Source organism: Scyliorhinus torazame, chromosome 15, assembly GCF_047496885.1.
Source record: "Scyliorhinus torazame isolate Kashiwa2021f chromosome 15, sScyTor2.1, whole genome shotgun sequence".
NCBI lineage: Eukaryota > Metazoa > Chordata > Chondrichthyes > Carcharhiniformes > Scyliorhinidae > Scyliorhinus > Scyliorhinus torazame.
In genome coordinates, this window is record NC_092721.1 from 131,989,392 (window position 1) to 132,010,228 (window position 20,837).

General features: G+C 44.9%; 1 protein-coding gene and 1 long non-coding RNA gene across 10 annotated transcripts in view; one reads left to right on the forward strand and one right to left on the reverse strand.

Moving 5' to 3' along the window:
* The window catches only part of LOC140391820 (uncharacterized), a 232,536-nt gene extending 229,865 nt beyond the window's left edge, over window positions 1-2,671 (reverse strand). For both annotated transcript variants that reach the window (XR_011935191.1, XR_011935190.1), the window contains exon 1: window positions 2,534-2,671. This is a non-coding gene — a long non-coding RNA (uncharacterized lncRNA). The remainder of the gene's footprint in view (window positions 1-2,533) is intronic.
* Window positions 2,663-20,837, forward strand: part of LOC140391818 (glutamate receptor 4) — a 438,531-nt gene continuing 420,356 nt past the window's right edge. For 3 of the 8 annotated variants that reach the window (XM_072476745.1, XM_072476744.1, XM_072476747.1), the window contains exons 1-2: window positions 2,668-3,019; window positions 4,584-4,742. In XM_072476745.1, the coding sequence (XP_072332846.1) occupies window positions 2,932-3,019; window positions 4,584-4,742 (247 nt within the window). In that variant the 5' untranslated portion in view covers window positions 2,668-2,931. Of the gene's footprint in view, window positions 3,020-4,583; window positions 4,743-20,837 lie in introns of all 8 variants that reach the window. The other 5 variants (XM_072476746.1, XM_072476748.1, XM_072476750.1 and 2 more) reach the window with 4 other exon arrangements.

Below are 20,837 nucleotides of genomic sequence, written 5' to 3' on the forward strand. Positions count from 1 at the left end.
AAAGGCAGAGAATAACTGGTGCCAGAAAGTAAGGTGGGAATTTCCCACCTGCGTGTGCTACACAAACAGGATGAATGATTCAGTAAGACCAATGAATGGAACAAATGAATGCTGCCTGAATGACGCCATGCCTACAAGTAACTAGGCAGTTTCTGCATTCCTTTAGCTACTGCATGTTGTTGATATCTCGGGCATATTGGGGAAGAACGTTGGAATTCAGGGTAAGGTTGGACAATGGTGAATGTGTACGAGAAAGAAAAGGGTTTCAGACTTCTGGGTTTTCAAAGAATCACTTCAAATCTTGTGGACGTTTGACACGTATCCATCAGAATATGGTGGGCACTCGATCTAAGGGCATTTAAATCACTCAACTCGCAGCTGGGGTTCCTTCCTCTGTATCTGCTCCTGGAATCCAGTGTACAATTAGACCAGCGACACAGTGCAGGCAAGCAAAATGTATGTATAATGGCCAAGAACGTTTTCCGTTTTTAAAGGCTTAAATTGAAAATCAAGTGAAGCACTTAGGGTTGGAATGCACAGACTTTCCTTCTAAATTGTCCACGGGGTGACATGGTGTGCAAGTCCCAGGCACTTCCCCCACCCCCACAGAAGCAGTTTCATCAAAGAGAGGAACCACCGATTCGGCCCCCACTCTAAAATACAAGATGAGATAGTCGCACAATTCAATAGAGTATAGTAGAGAGCTAGTACGAAAGTCTATTATATTTCACCTGATTTCTTGGAATTTACAGTGCAGAAGGAGGCCATTCGGCCCATCGAGTCTGCACCGGCCATTGGAAAGAACACCCTACTTAAGCCCACGCCTCCACTCTATCCCCATAACTCAGTAACCCCACCCAATCTTTTGGACACTAAGGGACAATTCAGCCTGGCCAATCCACCTAACCTGCACATCTTTGGACTGTGGGAGGAAACCGGAGCACCTGAAGGAAACTCACGCTGACACGGGGAGAACATGCAAACGATTTGTGGACAAAAGGGCGGGAGAGCTGCTTTTCAAAGAGACATCTTCTCAAGAGTCCTGTCCAGAACTGGGCTCCACAGCATTGCCTTCAGATCTCGAACTTTCAACTTTGGTGAAGGCACAAGGCGGGCGCTGGGGGCTCGGCTCTGGTCATGCACCCCGCCTGACACCCCTCAACCATTGACCCCGCTGGACAGTAGAACGGGAATCGAGTTGTATTTCCTTTCGGCCCCGCTCAAGTTAAAATTCCCATCCAGAACGTGCTATTCTGCTCCAGCAATAGGACACGCTGGAGTAGCACACCAGGTATCTGTCTACCTGTGAAATCAAAGTCTATAATCCTTCATTGGCACGGTCCTGATGAGAAATATTAACCTCTCTTTCCAGATGCTGACAGACTTGTACAATCCCAGAATCTTCTTGTGTTTTTGTTTCGGATGATTAGTGTGTATTGGAGTTCCTGCCTACTGGCACCATTGAGGTGGCCACATGAATCTCACTCGTCATCTTATTTCAATGGTGCGTTCCAAGTGCTTGCAGCGTACTGTATCTAGTTCTTGTCTCACTTAAATGAACTCTCGGAGAATTTCAGACACATTTAGTGAACAATACCGTACATTTAGTGAACGATGACTGGAGTTATGGGAAACTCAAAGGCAAATAGCTATGTGGCATTCCTGACACCTCTAAACATGTTTACACCTGAATATAGAATACCATCCTAAACCCATAGCTCCACAATTAAAGGACAGGTACCGTAAAGAAGGAATTCTGGGCTGACTGGCCGAAGGGCAAAAACCAATCGAGCACGTGGCTTCTCTAAACCAACTGCACCCAATCATGTTCAACCCCACCTTTGAATCAAGGTGAATATCGGCAAGATTCCCCAAAAATGAGAAATGCTCTTGAGGAAGGGACCAAACAGTCAATGTGATGAGGGTCAACCCCGCTGTCCCAGAAGGGTAGAGCAGCTCATAGGGAACAAGCCTCACTTTGCACCCATCAGCAGCAGGCAGGCAGGCATTGCCATGTTTGCACACCCATGGGTCCCAGGGAAGTGCTTCCTCTGAGAGTCGGGGGAGCTGCACCCGGATCGATCCCCCCTCCCGCCGGGGCCAATATTCAGGCACCGTCAGTGAGTGCAGAACGCGGATCAGACTGGCTCCTTATCGCATTGCAGGTTGCGGGACCTGGCCGGACCGCAGATTAGCTGCACCTTTCCATCTTTAGTGCCTACTCTTGGAAAATATTCCATTGGTCGTGAAGGCACTTTGCAAGTGCCGAGGTGGCGAAAGGCGCTCTATAAATGCAAGTTCTCTCCTCTCAGTGAAAAGGGGAAAAATCGAATAAACCATTTGTTAGAAGCAGATTGTTAGGCTTACGAGGTCCAAACCCTAAATGCAGGCATGGCTGTGTGTGTGTGTGTGTGTGTACAGACAGACACATTCACAAGCGCGCATATACACACACACACTCACATATAGATACAGTAGCGGAAGATGGATAGGCGCAAATATTGGACTAAATAGCCGTCACGTGAAGACTCACGTTAAATTATTTCCTGGGGATCCACCCGCATTGTGCGTTCTTCAGCTGAGAACATGAGAAGGGATCAGTCTTAAAGCGGTCATTGGTTCCAGGGTGAGAATGGTCCCATGCTGCTTCATAAAGCTGCGATCATCTCTGGTCAATAGGACTGAGTGAGAGTGCCGGAGACAGATAGCGCATGTCTCATCCTCCCCTGTCAGCCACTAGACGCTCCCAACACCACCATCTTGCATGTGCACCGATCCCAGCGCCACAACATTCAGCTGGACACACACTACTCTGACTGGAGACTGCGGAAAAACATGCCCAGGGTGGATTGTTAGGAGGAGACCGCGCTGTCTGCCCCCTCCTCGCTGGTACCAACCTCCATGCCTCTCGATCACATTTAACAGAAGAAGATGAAGCGGATCGGCAGACAAATTGTCTTGCTTTGCTCTGGATTTTTGGGGCTTGCTCTCGGAGCCTTTCCCACCAGTGTACAAATAGGTAAGATCATTGATCCGATACCTTTTGTTAAAAAAAACACTAAAGTATTTGCGGCACAATATGAGTGTGTACTAACAGTCTGTCAATGCTCCCGTGTAAACCCGGCTGGTGCATTTGACAATAGTGAGGATCGCTCTTGCTCAAGAATTTGCGATTAGACATAATGTGTGTGTGTGTGTGTGTTGGAAAAGCGGGAGTTAGTTATTTGGAAAAGGTAGAGTTCTGGGACATGTTGGTCCTTTCCAGTGTTTGGAAGGGAGTACTTGGTGCATTTGTATTGTGTTGGAACACTGCAGCAGTTGTTCTGCCGAGGAGCTTGGTAATGGGATGCTGCTGGCTCCTTCCTTCTGATGTTGCTGCTGGCCAGATGCTGAAAAAAAGTTCACCATCTGAGTGGAGATTTTGATTTTATTTCGTTCGCATCGTGTGCTGTAGATTGTCAAAGCAGTGTAGCATTGCATCAGTCTCCAGCAAAGGATTTGCATTATCTGAATCTGTGTGTGTGTGTGACATGTATGGTCTTGATAATGATGCTGTTGGGGGGGGGGGGGGAGTTGACAATATATGTTTTCTGTGTACGAACAAGTTCTGGAGCAAGGCGATTCTGTAACATTGCTTAATTTAAAATGTAATACGAGTTATCCCGTACATGCTGTAAAGTTAGTTATTAAATCCGTGCCGCTTCCTAGCTGTTGTTTTTTTTTAATGAGGCTGTGCCTATAAATGGTGTTTACCAATGTGTGGAACGATGTGGGGCATCGAATGTCACATCGCAAGGCCGTGTTAATGAGATGCTTCAGGCGCTGCATTCCCTGCAAAATACCCGTGTTCCAAAGTTAATATCGCATGTGTGGTCAGCCTTTCTTGTTTAGGTGGCGGCGACGTACATTTTGAAGTGTTATTTGAATGTCTCGATGACTCTGGAAGTTTCCTGTAGATTGAAATAGTGTTCATTCTGCCCCGGTGGGGGAGGGGGGCTGGTTGCTGTTGTGAGTAATCGATTTGTCCATTCTGCCTTCACTGCACGAAGAGAATGCTGACGTTATTTAATCTGTAAACATTTTGGTCCGGGATTGGAGGCTGGGGGGTGACGGTTCCCTGTGTGAGAGTTTACGGTCCATCTTTCACTTAGAGAGAGCCCCCACCACCACCCCGCAACACACATCCCATCAGTCAGATTACTGAAGACTAAGTGATGAAATGTTCCCTGGAACAATAACACCGCGGTTTGAAAGTGGATCCCTTCCCTCTTCCCTGTTTTGATTGGTCGCAGTGCTGCCTGGAGGATTTAGTGGGCTGATAATGCCTTTTCCAAGTTTACTCAAACTGCCACCAACTTGCTCCCCCATTCATACAATATTGCTCACCGTATGTAAAAATAAATAAATAAATAAGATGTGCTTTGATTTTGTGGGGGTTTTTTAACCCAAAGGTCGCTTGTTATTTCTGTAACAACACGATTGGGTCTCCAATGCATTCGGCACATTGAATGGTGGTGCAGAGATTGCTAATGGGATGCTATCAGCTGATTAGACCTCGGTTGCTTCTTTTGTTGTTGTTGCAGGAGGACTCTTCATGAGGTATTCTGATCAGGAATACAGTGCGTTCCGCTTTGCAATTTATCTCCACAACACCAACCCCAACACCACCGAAGCACCTTTCAATTTGGTTCCTCATGTGGACAACATTGAAACGGCCAACAGCTTTGCTGTAACAAATGCCTGTAAGTAGAAACCGCTTCTGAGTCGTTTATCGGATAAAATCGATTGTCACAGGAAAACCCAAGACTGCGGCGAGTGGCCTTTTAAAAAAGAAATTAGTGAAGCCTTCCTGTTCTGAGCACGTGACTGAAAGGAGTAATTAATACTTGCAGTCACTAAAAATTGCTTTTAAGCCAGATGCACTAAATGCTTCTTATTTTTCCCGCGTGTGGTGCAGCTAGCGAGTTGGAGAATGAATGTGTTTTTCCTGGAAGCTATACCCTGACCAAAAACACTTTGGCTGAATCATTACATTTTATGATGCTATCACGCTTTTCGCTGCCTTAAGGAGAATTAATAAAGGAATTTCCCCCGGAAACTGACCTCCAAATGCTTTGTTACCAGCAAACATAGTTTCTGATCAAATAAACTGGCTATTTACTCCTATTTGTGGTTAAAAATAGAAACATCCATTTTGGTTAATAAATAATGTAAAAGGTCTGACATCGCACTTGGGTTTATAAACGTCAGACGAAGGCTAGTCTGCTACCACTGTCAGGGTTAAGTTGTCTGTTTCCGTGGGTTGCTTCACCCATTACCCCTCCGTATCATGATGGCTTGTTTGCTTTTTGACTCCTACATCTCCCTCTTGATAGTACCTGAACCTGAGTGAGTTCCCGGGATACCAGCACTTATACCATGACCAAAACAGAACTGGCAGGGTGTCGTAAAACAACAAGGTGTCCACAGCAGATTATCAACAAATGTAAATGGTTTGCTAAATTTCTGCTTCAGTGGTTTTGTCATAATGATGAATTTTCTGCCTCAATTATGATGGGTGTAAAGACAAAAACTGAAGCAGTTTAAACAGCCAAGAGTATTTTAAAATGCCTATCTTGAGAGAAGGGTTATTCCCATACATGCATTAAAATGAAGATTGTATAATTTGTAATGAATATACCGAATTTTAATTACATTATAACCTTAAAGGCCCCCATGTTGTCTTTCACTCATTTTGATGTGTAGTAATAATCTTCATTTGTGTAATGTTTTTGGAACAGAAAAGCACCAAAGGGCGCTTCATAAGGTGTAAAGGAAATGACAGAAACTGAGCTAAGGAAGTCTTGGTCAGAAGTGACTTTTAAGGCATGTCTCAGGGGAAAGGGAAGAGGTAGATGATTCTGGAGGAGTTTCCAGTACATGCGGCCTGGGTAGCAGAAGGCACCACAACCAAGGAGAAGAGAATACAGAAGAGGCAAGAGTCAGGCACTCACAAAGATGCGGGGTGTGGGCTGTTGGAATTTCACCATGAGGTTATTCAAATAAGGACTTGAGAAATTTAAATGTGAGGATTAGAATTTGAAGGTTGTGGCATTGGGGGACTGGAAGCCAATATGGGTAATGGAGAGCAAAGACAATGGATATGCATGTCATGGCGTGGCATGGAACATGAGGTTCCAAACAGTCTGCCTCAGCCTGAGGCAGTTATCTAGGAATGGGATCAGGTCATTGACAGGAAATCAAAGTTTGTGGAATTTGGCTCCTTCTGGTGGAAGGAGAAAAACATGGTTCACCCATCTGGATGATGAAGAAGCAGTTTCCCAAATAGAGGTATTGAAAGAAATGTCAGAGCGGTAGAGTTGGATATCATCAGCATACACGTGCAATTGACGCATGTCTGCAGTTAATGATACAGAAGGACAATATTGAGCGAGGAAGATGAGAGGACCAAGGATAGATTCAGTCCTGACTTCTGAATCAATAGTGAAAGAATGGGAGGAAAAGCTCTTCTCGAGCTGCTCCAGCAATGGTAAGATAGATAACAATGGCACAAGTAACCCACCGACCCAGGCAACAGAGGGAGGTGTCGGAGAAGGACAAAGTGGTTAACTGGGTTGAAGAAAGCAGAGAGAGCAAAGGGAAATAATGCATGGTGCTCAACCTTATCATTTGGTCAATTTCTCTGGTATTTGAAATAATTTGTTGGGCATTTTGAGAGGAATTAATCAACTTTGTAAAATGAACAGTTATAAGAAATAGAGATTTTACAACATGCGTTCTGATTTTTAAAAATCCATTCTGAGCGGTATTGTCACATTTTGAAACATGGGCACTCAATAATGTAGTAGTGATGATGACAGGAAAAGAGTGTCCGATGCCCCTTTGCAGATGAGATGATAAATACATCTGTAAAACGGAATTCAGATTAAACTTTCTTAGCGCTATACTGACTGATATTTCAATTCCCAATGGAGGCATGAAAACCCAAAATCTGGGTATCAGAGAGGGGCATGCTGGGTTGCAGACATTTCCCCACCTTCAATCCAGGATGAGTGGGGAGAGGTGTTGACAAGCACCTATCATAATTATTTTATGGCCTCTTAAGGCCAATCAACATGCAAGTCCTCCACTAAAGACAAAATAGAGATGGTCTCCCGATGGCAGACAGGAGTGGAGAGTGTGCCAATGCTGCGTCCTGTGAGGAAACTCCCCCTCCCATCCTGCACCAGCCATAGCCACCGGACCACTAGCTGCATCTGCCTTCCATCCTGTGGTGGGTTGGCCCTTTACGATAAGGCCTGACAGCTATGACCTTTTTGAAGTTAAATCTTTTAAATCTTCTCTTCAGAGGACATGTCCTTACCTGCATCAGCAGCACCCACCTCAGATGGTGGAGGGATATGGACTGGCCTCCGAATGGCTCTCCAGCCTTGCAGATTTGCTCGCTTTCCTCAATTGGGTGGCAAGCTTACCCCCGACGTCTAATTGGCTGCCTTTGTTGAAATTGCTTTGAGCATCTGGCACCGATGCAACACAAGGTCAGGATCTGGATATTCACCCAACACGGTCCCAATCTCCAAAACAAAAATCCAGCCCCTTGTAAGCAACTGAATCAGCCATATTCTGGAAGATCTCAGCTTTTATCCCTGTTTTGTGATTATGTGGCTAATATAAGCTGGACTGGGGGGTTGAATTTTACAGTTGGTCTCCACACCCCATGCTCAGGAGAAGAATATCACGTAGAGCCCCTGCAGAACCTCTTGCCAGAAACACATGAATGATGTCAGGTGACTGGTTCAAGCTTGTTTATGAGACTGCTCACAGTTGAGCCACCTGCGACAAACACCAGCAAGGCTTGTATGTCAATAATGGCATGTTCTCATGTGTACTGGAGAGTGATCAATGGCTGTGGGACTGAATTCAGCTAAGTGTTAAGACCTATGGCGAGGAGGTAGAAATTGGTAAGAAAAATAATAAAATAAAGAATATCTTTTGTTTTCAGGATCACTGCATTTCCATTTACGCTATCATAACCAATGTCACTTGGGCTATGAAATTAAAGAGTTTTCTTTTTTTTTTAAAGTATTTTTATTGAAGTATTTGCAAAATTTTTATAACAACAACAAACACAATAATAACATAAACATCAACATGGTAAGAAAAATACATTTCCCACCCAACCCCTTCTGTACATCCCTCAACCATATTGCACCTACCCGCACCCCCCCCCCCCCCCACCCCCCCTTTGGAATACTGCTTCTGCTGACATTTTAATTTTCCCCGAGAAACGGTGGTGAGCCGACGAACGGCTGGCACCTCCGGGAGAACCCCAGCATTGACCCTCTCAAGGCGAACTTTATTTTCTCCAGCCTGAGAAACCCAGCCATGTCACTGACCCAAGTCTCCACACTCGGGGGCTTTGAGTCCCTCCACATTAAAAGGATCCGTCTCCGGGCTACCAGGCAGGCAAAGGCCAAAACATCGGCCTCTTTCATTCCCTGAACTCCCGGATCTTCTGACACTCCAAAGATCACTCCCTCCGGACTCAACACCACCCGCCAGTCTAGCACCCTGGACATTGCTTTTGGAAAACCCTGCCAAAACCCTCTAAGCTTCGGGCATGCCCAGAACATGTGGATATGGTTTGCTGGGCTTCCCGCACACCTCGCACATCTATCTTCTACCCCGAAAAACTTGCTCATCCTCGTCGCCGTCATGTGTGCCCGGTGTACCACTTTAAACTGCATTAAACTGAGCCTGGCACATGATGAGGAGGAATTAACCCTGCTTAGGGCGTCCGCCCACAGACCCGCCTCCAACTCTCCACCTAGCTCCTCTTCCCACTTGCCCTTCAGTTCCTCCACCGGCGTTTCCTCCGCTTTCAACAACTCCTGATAGACATCTGACACCTTCCCCTCCCCCACCCAGATGCCAGAGACTACTCTGTCCTGTATCCCCCGTGGTGGCAACAGCGGGAAAGCCAACACCTGTTTCCTCAAAAAGTCCCGAAAGGAAAGAGTTTTCTTAAACTGTTTTCATCAATGTACCTTCAAATTCATCCTTTACTGGACTACATAAACCTCTGGTAATAGCATCAAGTATTATAGGTGCCCCTTAAAGCCTATCTCTCTGATCAAGCTTTAGGTCATCTGCCCTAGTATCTCATTACAGCGTTTGGTTTTATAACACTTCTGTGCAGTACCTTGGGGTTTTTTGTCACGTTAAAAAGACTTTATAATTTCAAGTTGTAAGAAGAAACGAGAAAACACAAAAATGTACTTACACTACCTTGTTTCTGAGCAGAATCTCCTACAATTTCCCGGTACTTATGATAGAAAAATAACTAGGCAAGGAGCGCCTGCCTGGGAGATATTAGCCATTATCCTCCAGGTGCTCCGGTTTCCTCCCACAGTTCAAAGACGTGCAGGTTAGGCGAATTGGCCATGATAAATTGCCCCTTAGTGTCCAAAATGTTAGGTGGAGTTACTGGGTTATGGGGATAGGGTGGAGGCATGGTCTTAAGTGCTCTTTCCAAGGGCCTGCACAGACTCAATGGGCCGAATGACCTCCTTCTGCACTGTAAATTCTATGATTTTCTGAGGCAGGAATTCTTGCTTGTCAGTTTGAACTATCAAATAAATAAGAAATTAGAACTGCTGTAACAATGTTTGGGGTACTAATTGTCAGTCCTTTCACGAACTCTTTTTATAAAGCAGCATTAGAACTTCTCAGCTACAACACGTGGACACTTTGATTAATCTAACTGGATCTGAATTGGCCCAATAGAGCTCTCATATTTGACGAAGTAGCAGTAATCATTTCTTCTTTCAGTGCAAGAAACCAATTAGCCTCCAATGCAATTGAAAGAGATCAACTCATCTTGATTTGCGTTTGCCTATGTTTAAGAACCTGTCCCTGTAGGAAACTTGCACATTGGGTGCTAACAAAGCTATGCAACACCAATGGTGCAAGTTCAGGCAAAATAATTTCTTCTTCTGAACAAGTATAAGAACAGGACAAAAACAAATTTAAACACAAAAATATAGAAACCAACTGGCAAACATGTATACTGTGGCCATCACATGCAAATAAAACCATTGCAAAAGGGGAATACCTATGTAATTTAGACAGTGGACTCATAATTACATTTAAGAAAACACTCAGCGATTTAGCTTCCACCTTGTAATCCAGCCATTTTCCAATAGGAATTGTTGATTGTTGAGCGTGACAATACAAACTATTTTAGCTACAAGCACTATTTTTTTTTAAAATGGCTTGCATGCATTCACACAATATAGATAAATGTATTTAATGTGTCACATTTGTTAAACAAAGGTATACCACCAGTCAATAACCAAGAAAGAAAAGCACTCTGGTCAACAAAACACTCACATTTCGATTTTTGTTTAAAGTTTCACAAAAAAATGCGCAAAAAAATTAAGTACATATACATACACCATATGAGTATTAACATTGAGTACTGTGATCACATGGTGTCTTCCTTTATTTACTAATTGTTTCAATGTTATTACTGAGCTTTATTGAGATTTTACTGATACCATGCTTTTTAGTCTTACATTGCCTTGGTGAAGCTTTGCTTCCATATGGCAGACTTGAAATAGTTGGTATAGTTAAACTTTAAACAATTTATTAAAAATGATTTACAAAGACCTCGAAAATAAGCACATGCTATTCAGGACACATTTTATTCTGTGCCTAACTGTCTTGGAGCCTCTTGGTCATCTGGCTACAGATGTCATTCTTTCATCATTAATATCATCATGATCTCATTAGCATATCCATAAACCCATTACTCTACACTAATCATCAACTAAATTAGTCACACTTGGGTTCCCACTTAGCTACATGTGGGTTGTGTATAATATTTTGGACAACATGCACAAATCCTTCAACGATGGGCTTCCCACCATATCATTACCAGCAGAAGAGGCTTTAGATGTCTCAACTCCAGTTCACTCCCTATAGATCTCTGCCTTCTCTCTTGAAACTCCTGTGTCTTTCAAAATCTTCCTTGTAGTCCTTAATATTTCTCAGCATCTTCCATATGAAGTGCTTTGGATGCAATATAAATCCAAGTTTTTTATAGAAAAGTAGCATTATGTTACCATGTAAAGAGACAGATACCTGAGATAGATGTTGACAGATATGAGAAAACATGCACAAAATAACACAGATGACATGTCTGTACAAAGTTATGACAAGACTTCAGACCATTTAGGGACATATCATTCACAATCTTAGACGATATCTCCACCACAGAACTGTATACATACATCACATCAAGACAAATAGAATGTACATGTAGATGAAAATGGACAGTGATCTCTACTGAAACACAACTAAATACAATAAGGAATTCAAGAGAATTGCCTAAAAAGTAGTTAGGATGTGGAATGTACTACCACATGAAGCAGTTATTTTTTTTTGTTCTGGGATTTGAGCCTCACTGATGAGGTAGCATTTATTGCTCATCCATAGATAAGACCATAAGACATAGGAGCGGAAGTAAGGCCATTCGGCCCATCGAGTCCACTCCACCATTCAATCATGGCTGATTTCAACTCCATTTACCCGCTCTCTCCATAGCCCTTAATTCCTCGAGAAATCAAGAATTTATCAACTTCTGTCTTAAAGACACCCAACGTCCCGGCCTCCACCGCCCTCTGTGGCAATGAATTCCACAGACCCACCACTCTCTGGCTGAAGAGATTTCTCCTCTGTTGCAGAGAAGGTAGAAGTGAGTCACCTTCATGCCACAATCAGTGTGGTGTTGGCTGGGGGAGTTCCAGGATTTCAACCCAACAATGATGATGGTTCCGAGTCACGATGGTGTGTGAATTTGAGGAGATCTTGCAGGTGGTGTGTCTCCATGCATATGCTATCCTTATCTCTCTATCTGATAAAGGTTGTGCGTTTGGAAGGAACTGTCAAAGAAACAGGCGATGGCAAAATGGTATTAAAACTGAACCAGTTAACCAGAGACCCTAGATTCAAATCCCGCCATTGCAGATGGTGAAATTTGAATTCAATTTTAAAAATCTGGAATTAAGAGCCGAATGATGACTGTGAAACCATTGTCGATTGTGGTGAAAACCAATCTGGTTCACTAATGTCCTTTAGGGAAAGAAAGCTGCTGTCCTTACCTGGTTTGGCCTACATGTGACTCCAGACCCACAATGATGTGGTTGATTCTTAATTGCCCTCTCAAGGGCAATTGTGGATAATGCAACTGTAGTCATGGTGCACCAGTTGTAGAGGGAGTTAAAGATGGTGAATGGAGTGTCAATCAAGTCGAACACATAGTCTTGAATAGTTTCAAGTTTCCTGAGTATTGTTGGAGCTGCGCTCATCCAGGGGAGTGGGGGGTATTCCATTGTAAATGATGGAAAGGCTTTAGAGAGTCAGGAAGTAAGTAATTGATGCAAACTACCTAGTCCCTGACCTCTTGCAGCCACAATATTTACATGTCTGATCCAGTTAAGTTTCTGGCCAATAGTGACCTTCAGTTTTTTATGATGAGGGATACAGTGATGGCATCCCTGTGTACTGTGATGGGCAAATGATTAAATTCTCTCTTGCTGCTGATGGCCATCACAAATCTTACTTGCTACTTACCCAAGCCTGAATGTTTTCCAGGTATTGTTGCATGCAGCTTTAGACTGTTTCAAATGAATGTAACTGAACACTGCAGTTATGGAGAAGCTAGATAAGTACATGAGACAGGAAGGGAGTGTGGGGTACACTGACAGGGTTAGATATAATGGGATGGGAGGAGGGTGATCTGGAACATTAAAATAAGAACAGACAAGCTGGGCCAAATGGCCTTTTCCTACACTGTAAATTTTCTATGAATATACACTATTCAATACTTGTCTGTATGTACATGACACAGAGAAAATAACACAGATATTTGTACTACGGTGCAAAATTGATTTTACCAACGTGTCTGTTTTTAACTTTGTCCTTTGTGAAATCTGGGAGCACTCAAGTGACTTTCATTAAGTGGCTGCTGCATTTTCCAAAAATATTGCAAAGCTAATGTAAACCAACTGACAATGCAATGAACATAACACTTGTCCCTTAAGCCAAAGCTGACCAGAATTCTAAAAAAGATCAATTGTCTGATCGCTGGAGGACACTGGCATTCATGTGATTGAATCTACTGCAATGACTTGCATTTCTAAAACCCGGTGTACCAACTACTGTCCAAATAAAAAATGAAGAAGACCATTTTGTAGTATTCTATCAGTCACATACATTAAACAAAACCCACTGTTTTGTGATGTAACATTCAATGTTCAGGTCTATGGTCTGAATGGCAATTGAGTTCCTTCATCACATTCCAACCCCAGGAGTTCCATTTGGTCTGATTCCACTGCGCAATGCTTAAACCGTCAGGCATATTTTATTGGCTAGCAGACCCAAAGGAGACTTTAGGGATACAGCAGTGGGAAGAGTCCTAAAGACCCAGAGCTGGTGAGCCAAATGAAATAATTTTCAATTGATCCATGAGTGGTTTGTATCTCTAATCTACATTTTGCATAAACAACAACTTACTGCATCTTTCCACCACATCTGCTGCTTAATATAATCTGAAAGCCATGCTGAATTATGTGTGCATATATATATATATATATGTGTGTATTTTATTACCTTTTATTATCATTAACACTCCAATGGTTTGCCTGCAATGCTGTCAAAACATCTAACACCTGGAGTTTTCAATAATTCAAGGGTTCCTTTTGGTTTTAATGCCTACAATTAGTTTGAATCATTTTATGATTCCTCGGCTGAATATGCGAATACTACAGTGACTTCTTTTTGTTAGTCACAGTTGTCCATCTTTGAACAATAGCTTCATGTTATTGGGCAGCACGGTAGCATAGTTGTTACCACATTTGCTTCACAGCTCCAGGGTCCCGGGTTCGATTCCCGGCTGGGTCACTGTCTGTGCGGAGTCTGCACGTTCTCCCCGTGTTTGCATGGGTTTCCTATGGGTGCTCCGGTTTCCTCCCACAGTCCAAAGATGTGCAGGTTAGGTGGATTGGCCATGCTAAATTGCCCTTAGTGTCCAAAAAGGTTAAGTGGGGGTTACGGGGATAGGGTAGATACGTGGGCTTGAGTAGGGTGCTCTTTGTAAGGGCCGGTGCAGACTTGATGGGCCGAATAGCCTCCTTCTGCATTGTAAATTCAAAGGTTCATCGTGGGTGGCACGGTGGCACAATAGTTAGCACTGCTGCCTCACAACACCAAGGACCCAGGTTCAATTCCACCTTTGCGTTGAGTTTGTACGTTCTCCCCGTGTCTGCGTGGATTTCCTTTGGGTGCTCTGGTTTCCTCCCACAGTCCAGAGATGTGCCGGCTAGGTGATTTGGCCATGCTGAAATTGCCCCTTTGTGTCCAGGGATGTGCAGGTTGGGTGGGTTATGGGTATAGGGCAGGGGAATGGGTCTTGGTAGGTTGCTCTTTCAGTGGGTTGGTGCAGATTTGATGGGCCGAATGGCCTCCTTCTACATCAAAGGTATTCTATCCCTAAGCTCTAGAAGATAAACTGTTACTATTACAATTAGTTGGTATGTTATAGAACACTGCATTTTCATTCGGTAAACCCTGTGTCATAGCTAATTGTGCAAGTAGCACATTGATTTCGGAACTGTTGGTTCTTCCCAAAACTATTGTGATACTTGTAATACTTTAACGATTGGTAGAACGTCAAAACTCTCATTGCAACATGCAATTTTAAAGCTAGTCAAAATTGCCTCCAAAATGATGCGTTGTATATAAGATGACTCTCCGCTGGCACAGCTAGAACGCAGAAATGAAAAATGATGTTAAACATAATCAGCATATTGTCCTTTGGAACTAGTGGTTGCAACTACATCATGCTTATGGATGGGGATCTATCTCAAAGATTTGAAGTCAGATTGAGCTACTGCAGGGCATTGCTATTTGAATGGGAATAGCGCCTATTCAGAAAACATAAGACGCTAAGAAAGAGTTGAAGACGTATTTGAAATTGGAGACCGAAAATGTTGCACTAGGCAATCAGAATATCTGAATGTAAGTTTGGTTACAATCATGCAGTGCTGCTATCCAATGTTGGACTGCTTTTCTCACCTTTCAATTCATTGAGCTGTCACGTACCTTACTTCAGGGAGGACTGTTGTAGATAGCAGAACTCCACATCTGTAACATGAAATTGCATTCAGTTAGTTTTTTTTGTGTACTACATGAAATTTTGAAGCCTTCAATCTTTATCTTAGTTTCCAAAACCTCTGCAGTTTTTTCTGAGAAAGGTGCAGCCACAACTTGAAACAATACCACCCTGCAGTCACTTAATCTCGCTGTGCCTTTAATCAAAGCTTTCGGACAGATCATGATTACAGTTTTGTGTCCATAATGCATCAGGACACAGATGACTTTAAAGGAGAAAACAGCGCTGGTGTTCTAAAATGTAAATGGCAAAACCACTCTGTGGATAAAGATTAGTTGCTGAATTCACACTCCTAATGGGATTCATTCTAAAGGAATTTGCTTTTTGGGAACCAAGATCGATAATGGGAAATCTAAGCGATTGCACGCTTGCAGCACTGCACTCCGCTTTTGGGAGCTGATTTCAGGAATTGAGGTCAAAAAGTTCACCCCAATGAATATCCAATATTCACACGAACAAGCGAGTATTTTCAAAACACAAATGAGTTTTTGCCCTTCCAAGGGAGAAAATGTAATTGCTAGGCCCAACACCTTTCCTAACAAATTGCCTGGACTTCACTCTTCAACCGTTGAAATAGGCAGGTATTTTAAGATGTAGACACAGGAAATTCGAGCTAATCCCATGTTGTTATTGAGATTACTGCCTAAAGGAGAATGTTTTGCTCAGGGGAGATGGGTAGAATTGTATGGCATTCCATGTGATTGTGAAGTCTACACTGTTTAACCACAAAGGCAAAGGAAGTAGTTGCTCTCTTTCAAGTTCGATTCATAATTTATAATAGCAGCCAACTCATATTAGAATTAAGAATATAGGAATACAGGTAGTAAACTGTTTGGGGCAGCACGGTAGCCTTGTAGATAGCACAATTGCTTCACAGCTCCAGGGTCCCAGGTTTGATTCCAGCTTGGGTCACTGTCTGTGCGGAGTCTGCACATCCTCCCCGTGTGTGCGTGGGTTTCCTCCGGGTGCTCCGGTTTCCTCCCACAGTCCAAAGATGTGCAGGTTAGGTGGATTGGCCATGATAAATTGCCCTTAGTGTCCAAAATTGCCCTTAGTGTTGGGTGGGGTTACTGGGTTATGGGGAGGTGTTGACCTTGGGTAGGGTGCTCTTTCCAAGAGCCGGTGCAGACTCGATGGGCCGAATGGCCTCCTTCTGCACTGTAAATTCTATGATAATCTATGATAAACTCATGCTTTGCTGAAGAATATATGAATGGGAAAGTAACTTTGAAGTTTTGCTGTTAGGATTGCAATTTCAGTTCTCAAGACACATCGATAATGTCCAGACATGAGTGGGCTGGGTTCTCCAGAAATGGGACTATGTCCCCACGTCAGTGTAAAAACGCTGTAGTTTTACTCTAGAGATTCCTTAAAAACATTAGCAGCTATTCTCCTACCTGCAGGGGCTGACAGTGCCGCGGACTGCTTCTCGCAGCTTCAGCTGTGGATGGGGCCCCCGCACCTCCAGTTCCGAGTCCACGCATGCGCACGGCGGCAGCCTCAGGCAGCCGCGCCGAACGCGAAGACGGAGTCAGCCGGCCTGGACGAGGGAAGAAGGTCCCAACGATCGGCCCCGCAGCGCTACATGTTACACGCCCAATCGCCGCCCATTAGGCCCCCCAGGTACTTGATTCCCCCACCAGGGTCCACGACAGCCACCTGAGGTTCCCGACGGCGAATACGTGGTTAGAGCCACGCCGTCGGGAACTCGGACAGTTTTGCCTGGAGAATCGCGGTGGGGGCGCCTCTGTGGAGCCCCAGCTGCGTAATCCGCGCGCGAGCAATTTTCCGGGGACCGGAGAATCGCAGGAGCGGCACCGGCGACGATTCTTGCATTAATGGGGCTTCTCCGCCCCCGCACCGAACGCGATTTTGGTGCAGGGCTGCAGAGAATCCAGCCCAAGTGTAATTAGAGAGCTGGGGCGAAATTCTCCGGAAATGGCGCGATGTCTGCCGACTGTCGCCCAAAACGGCGCCAATCAGCTAGGAATTGCGCCACCCCAAAGGTGAGGAATGTTCCCCATCTTTGGGGGCCGAGCCCCAACATTGAGGGGCTAGGCCGACGCCGGAGGAATTTCCGCCCCGCCAGCTGGCGGAAACGGCCTTTGTTGCCCCGCCAGCTGGCATGGAAATGACATCTCCGGGCGGCGCATGCGCGGGAGCGTCAGCGGCCGCTGACAGTTTCCCGCGCATGTGCAGTGAAGGGAGTCTCTTCCACCTCTGCCATGGTGGAGATGGTGGCGGAGGCGGAAGGGAAAGAGGGGCCCCCCACGGCACAGGCCCGCCCGCGGATCGGTGGGCCCCGATCGCGGGCCAGGCCACCGTGGGGGCACCCCCGGGGTCAGATCGCCCCGCGCCCCCCCCCCCCAGGACCCCGGAGCCTGCCCACGCCGCCTTGTCCCGCCGGTAAGGTAGGTGGTTTAATTTACGCCGGCGGGACAGGCAATTCATTGGCGGGACTTCGGCTCATCCGGGCCGGAGAATCGAGCGGGGGGGTCCGCCAACCGGTGTGGCGTGATTCCCGCCCCCGCCGAATATCCGGTGCCGGAGACTTCGGGGGTGGGATTCACGCTAGCCCCCGGCGATTCTCCGACCCGGCGGGGGGTTGGAGAATGTCGCCCCTTTTCTCTCAAAAAAGATGAGGAATATTTTTCTTCACTCACTACTTTCAACAAAAAATGAGATAGGAGGATAAAGCCAAATGACTGCATTTTTCTTCATTTGTTAATTTTTCTGTAAAAAAACCAGAGATTAAAGTAAGAAAATAGAGAAAGTATATCCTTTCAGAATTTAGATATTCAAAAATCTGGTAATAACAATGAATCCTTATAAAAGTGAATGAGGTAGAAGTGGTTTCTGCACTCCCAAGTGACCCATATTGGACTTTTGTGGTTAATTGGTAAACACATAAATTTGTATCTGTGAAGACAAAGGAATGTTTTTTTATAATCCACTTAGTAAAATAGATCAACAGGACACCTTGGGTAGCTCACTGAAACGCAATGTGGCTGATAGATGCCGGAAGACTCGCTCCCGGGACCTACCCAGCTCTCAACACCTCGTGCGATCTAACGCGATGTCGCAAGACGTTGAGATGTGAACCCTGCCCATTGTGGGCGGGACCGCCTTTTGGCAAATCTGCTTATTAGAGCGGACAGTTAGTCTCGTTTTGATATGCAGTTTCCCCAGGAACCCGAGGTGTTGGGATCTATCCCGTTCCCCTGGGAGACCTCGGGTGAGCGCTGTTCAGCACTGGTCTCCACAAACGGGGACCAGATGGAACGGCACTTGTGGGGGTTGCCCAGGAGATTGGAGGCCCCCAGGTGCTTGCCCTCTGGGCAGGGTGGCACACTGGACACTGACACCCTGGCAGTGCCACTTGGGTGGTACTGGTACTGCCAGCTGGCAGGGGCACTGCCAGGGTACCAGGTTGGCACTGCTAAGGTGCAAAGCTGACATTTTTTGTGCAGCGGTGATCGGGCTGGGGATGCCCTGCATGGATACGGGGGGGTTATGGGGAGGGGCCCTGGTGACCATAGTGAGTTGGGGCTGGGATGGGGGGGGGGGGGGGGAGGGGTTTGGTGATGTGTCCGGACCTCCAAAGATCTCGCTAGACCAAGGAGTTCCAGCAAGCAACATGTCTCAGTACAGAGATCAGGCTATGTGTGACTTTGGCCGCCCATTCCCCGGTGATGCCCCCTAGCTAAATGGGAGCATGTTAAATAGTAGGGTGTTTCTCAACTCTACAAGTGCCGGGAAACACATGACTAAACGCACTCGCTATGGGACTTTGTTCCCATTTAGCTAAATCGCGCCCCTTGTGTCCTTGAATGTTAGTATTACTCAAACACTAGAAAAGAGAGAATCTATGATCAGGCATAAATTAATCCCGATTCCAGGCTAATTCACTTAAAAATGTGTTTAATGGAACTGGTATACTATATCATTTGCAGCAATTAACATGTATGTGTCTGTGTGACTGTGTGGGTACAAATGCATGCATTTAAAAAAAAAAAATTTAGAATACCCGATTAATTTTTTCCAATAAAGGGGCAATTTAGCATGGCCAATCCACCTATCCTGCACATCTTTGGGTTGTGGGGGCGAAACCCACGCAAACACGGGGAGAATTTGCAAACTCCACACGGACAGTGACCCAGGGGCAGGATCGAACCTGGGATCTTGGTGCTCTGAGGCAGCAGTGCTAACCACTGCGCCACTGTGCTGCCCCTAAATGCATGCATGTTTGTCAGTGTGCCCCTTAGTGCGTGACTATATGCCTGTGTGTTTATACATGTATCAGAACTTTGGGGACATCAGCTGTAGGCAGGAATTCGCAACCACAATGTCATGAGGTTTCAGAAGTTTCAAAGCAGATGCCAGCTCTGTAAACAAGGCGTCAGCAGAGATCATCACTGCACCACTGGAAAGGGACAATTCCATGTGTGGTATTTGTGGCGTGCTTTGCCTTTCCAGGTCATCTTGTTCAGCCATCAAAGGAAGGACAGAAGATGACCTCGTCAGACTGTCGCAAAGTTCTCAAGATGCATTGCCGTCATCCCTCATAGATAGAAGCATCTCAATCATTCATACTATGGATCCAAATCGAGTCTTCTTTAAATGGCTCAGACCAGTAACTGTAGAAACCGAATCACAATTTCAAAGTCATTTGAAATATTGGCACAAAGGAATTTAAAGATAAAGAAGATCAGGACTCATCATGTTCACCTATAAAAGAGAATCAGATGGGAGTGGTGTCTGCACTCCAAGTGACCCATATTGGACTTTTGTTTTTAATTGGTAAACACATAAATTTGGATCTCATGAAGACAAAGGACACATGATGAAACGATAAGGAATATTTTTCTCCCCACTAATCATAGAACTATGGGGCTGGTTTAGCACAGGGCTAAAGAGCTGGCTTTTAAAGCAGACCAAGGCAGGCTAGCAGCACGGTTCAATTCCCGTACCAGCCTCCCCGAACAGGTGCCAGAATGTGGTGACTAGGGGCTTTTCACAGTAACTTCATTTGAAGCCTACTTGTGACAATAAGCGATTTTCATTTCATTTCATTCAATTAATCTCCAGCAATTTGTTTGCAACAGAGCCAGGCATGATCTGAGGAAAACCCAAATGGACGGTTTTGGCAATTATATTTCCAAAGTCAGTTTTCTCTCCACACTCCCCTCCTCCCCCACTTACACTTACTGCATGTCATGTCTCAAATGTGCTCGGTTATTATTATAAAACCTGTAATAATGTTAGTTTGCTGATGTTAACTGGTCTGTGTGTGATGTATGATTCCTGCTTTGATTTCCTGTAAAGGAATAAAGTCTGCACAATAAGGGCAAAGTTAGCATTGGGATAGCTTGCATCCAATCTGTACATGAGTTAGGGATACTACTAAATTTGTCAAGTCTTTTTTTAAGGCATTCCTGGCAGCTACTTGAAACAGGTGTTGGGCCCCCTCTTGCTTATTTTTGTGTGCAGGTTTATCACCTGTTTTAAAATGCTTTTTCCCCCTATTGGGCTACCTTGAAAAGTCTGTTTCCTACAGCACTCCCGAAGACTGTTGCTGACTCATGATTGTATGCCTCTTTCT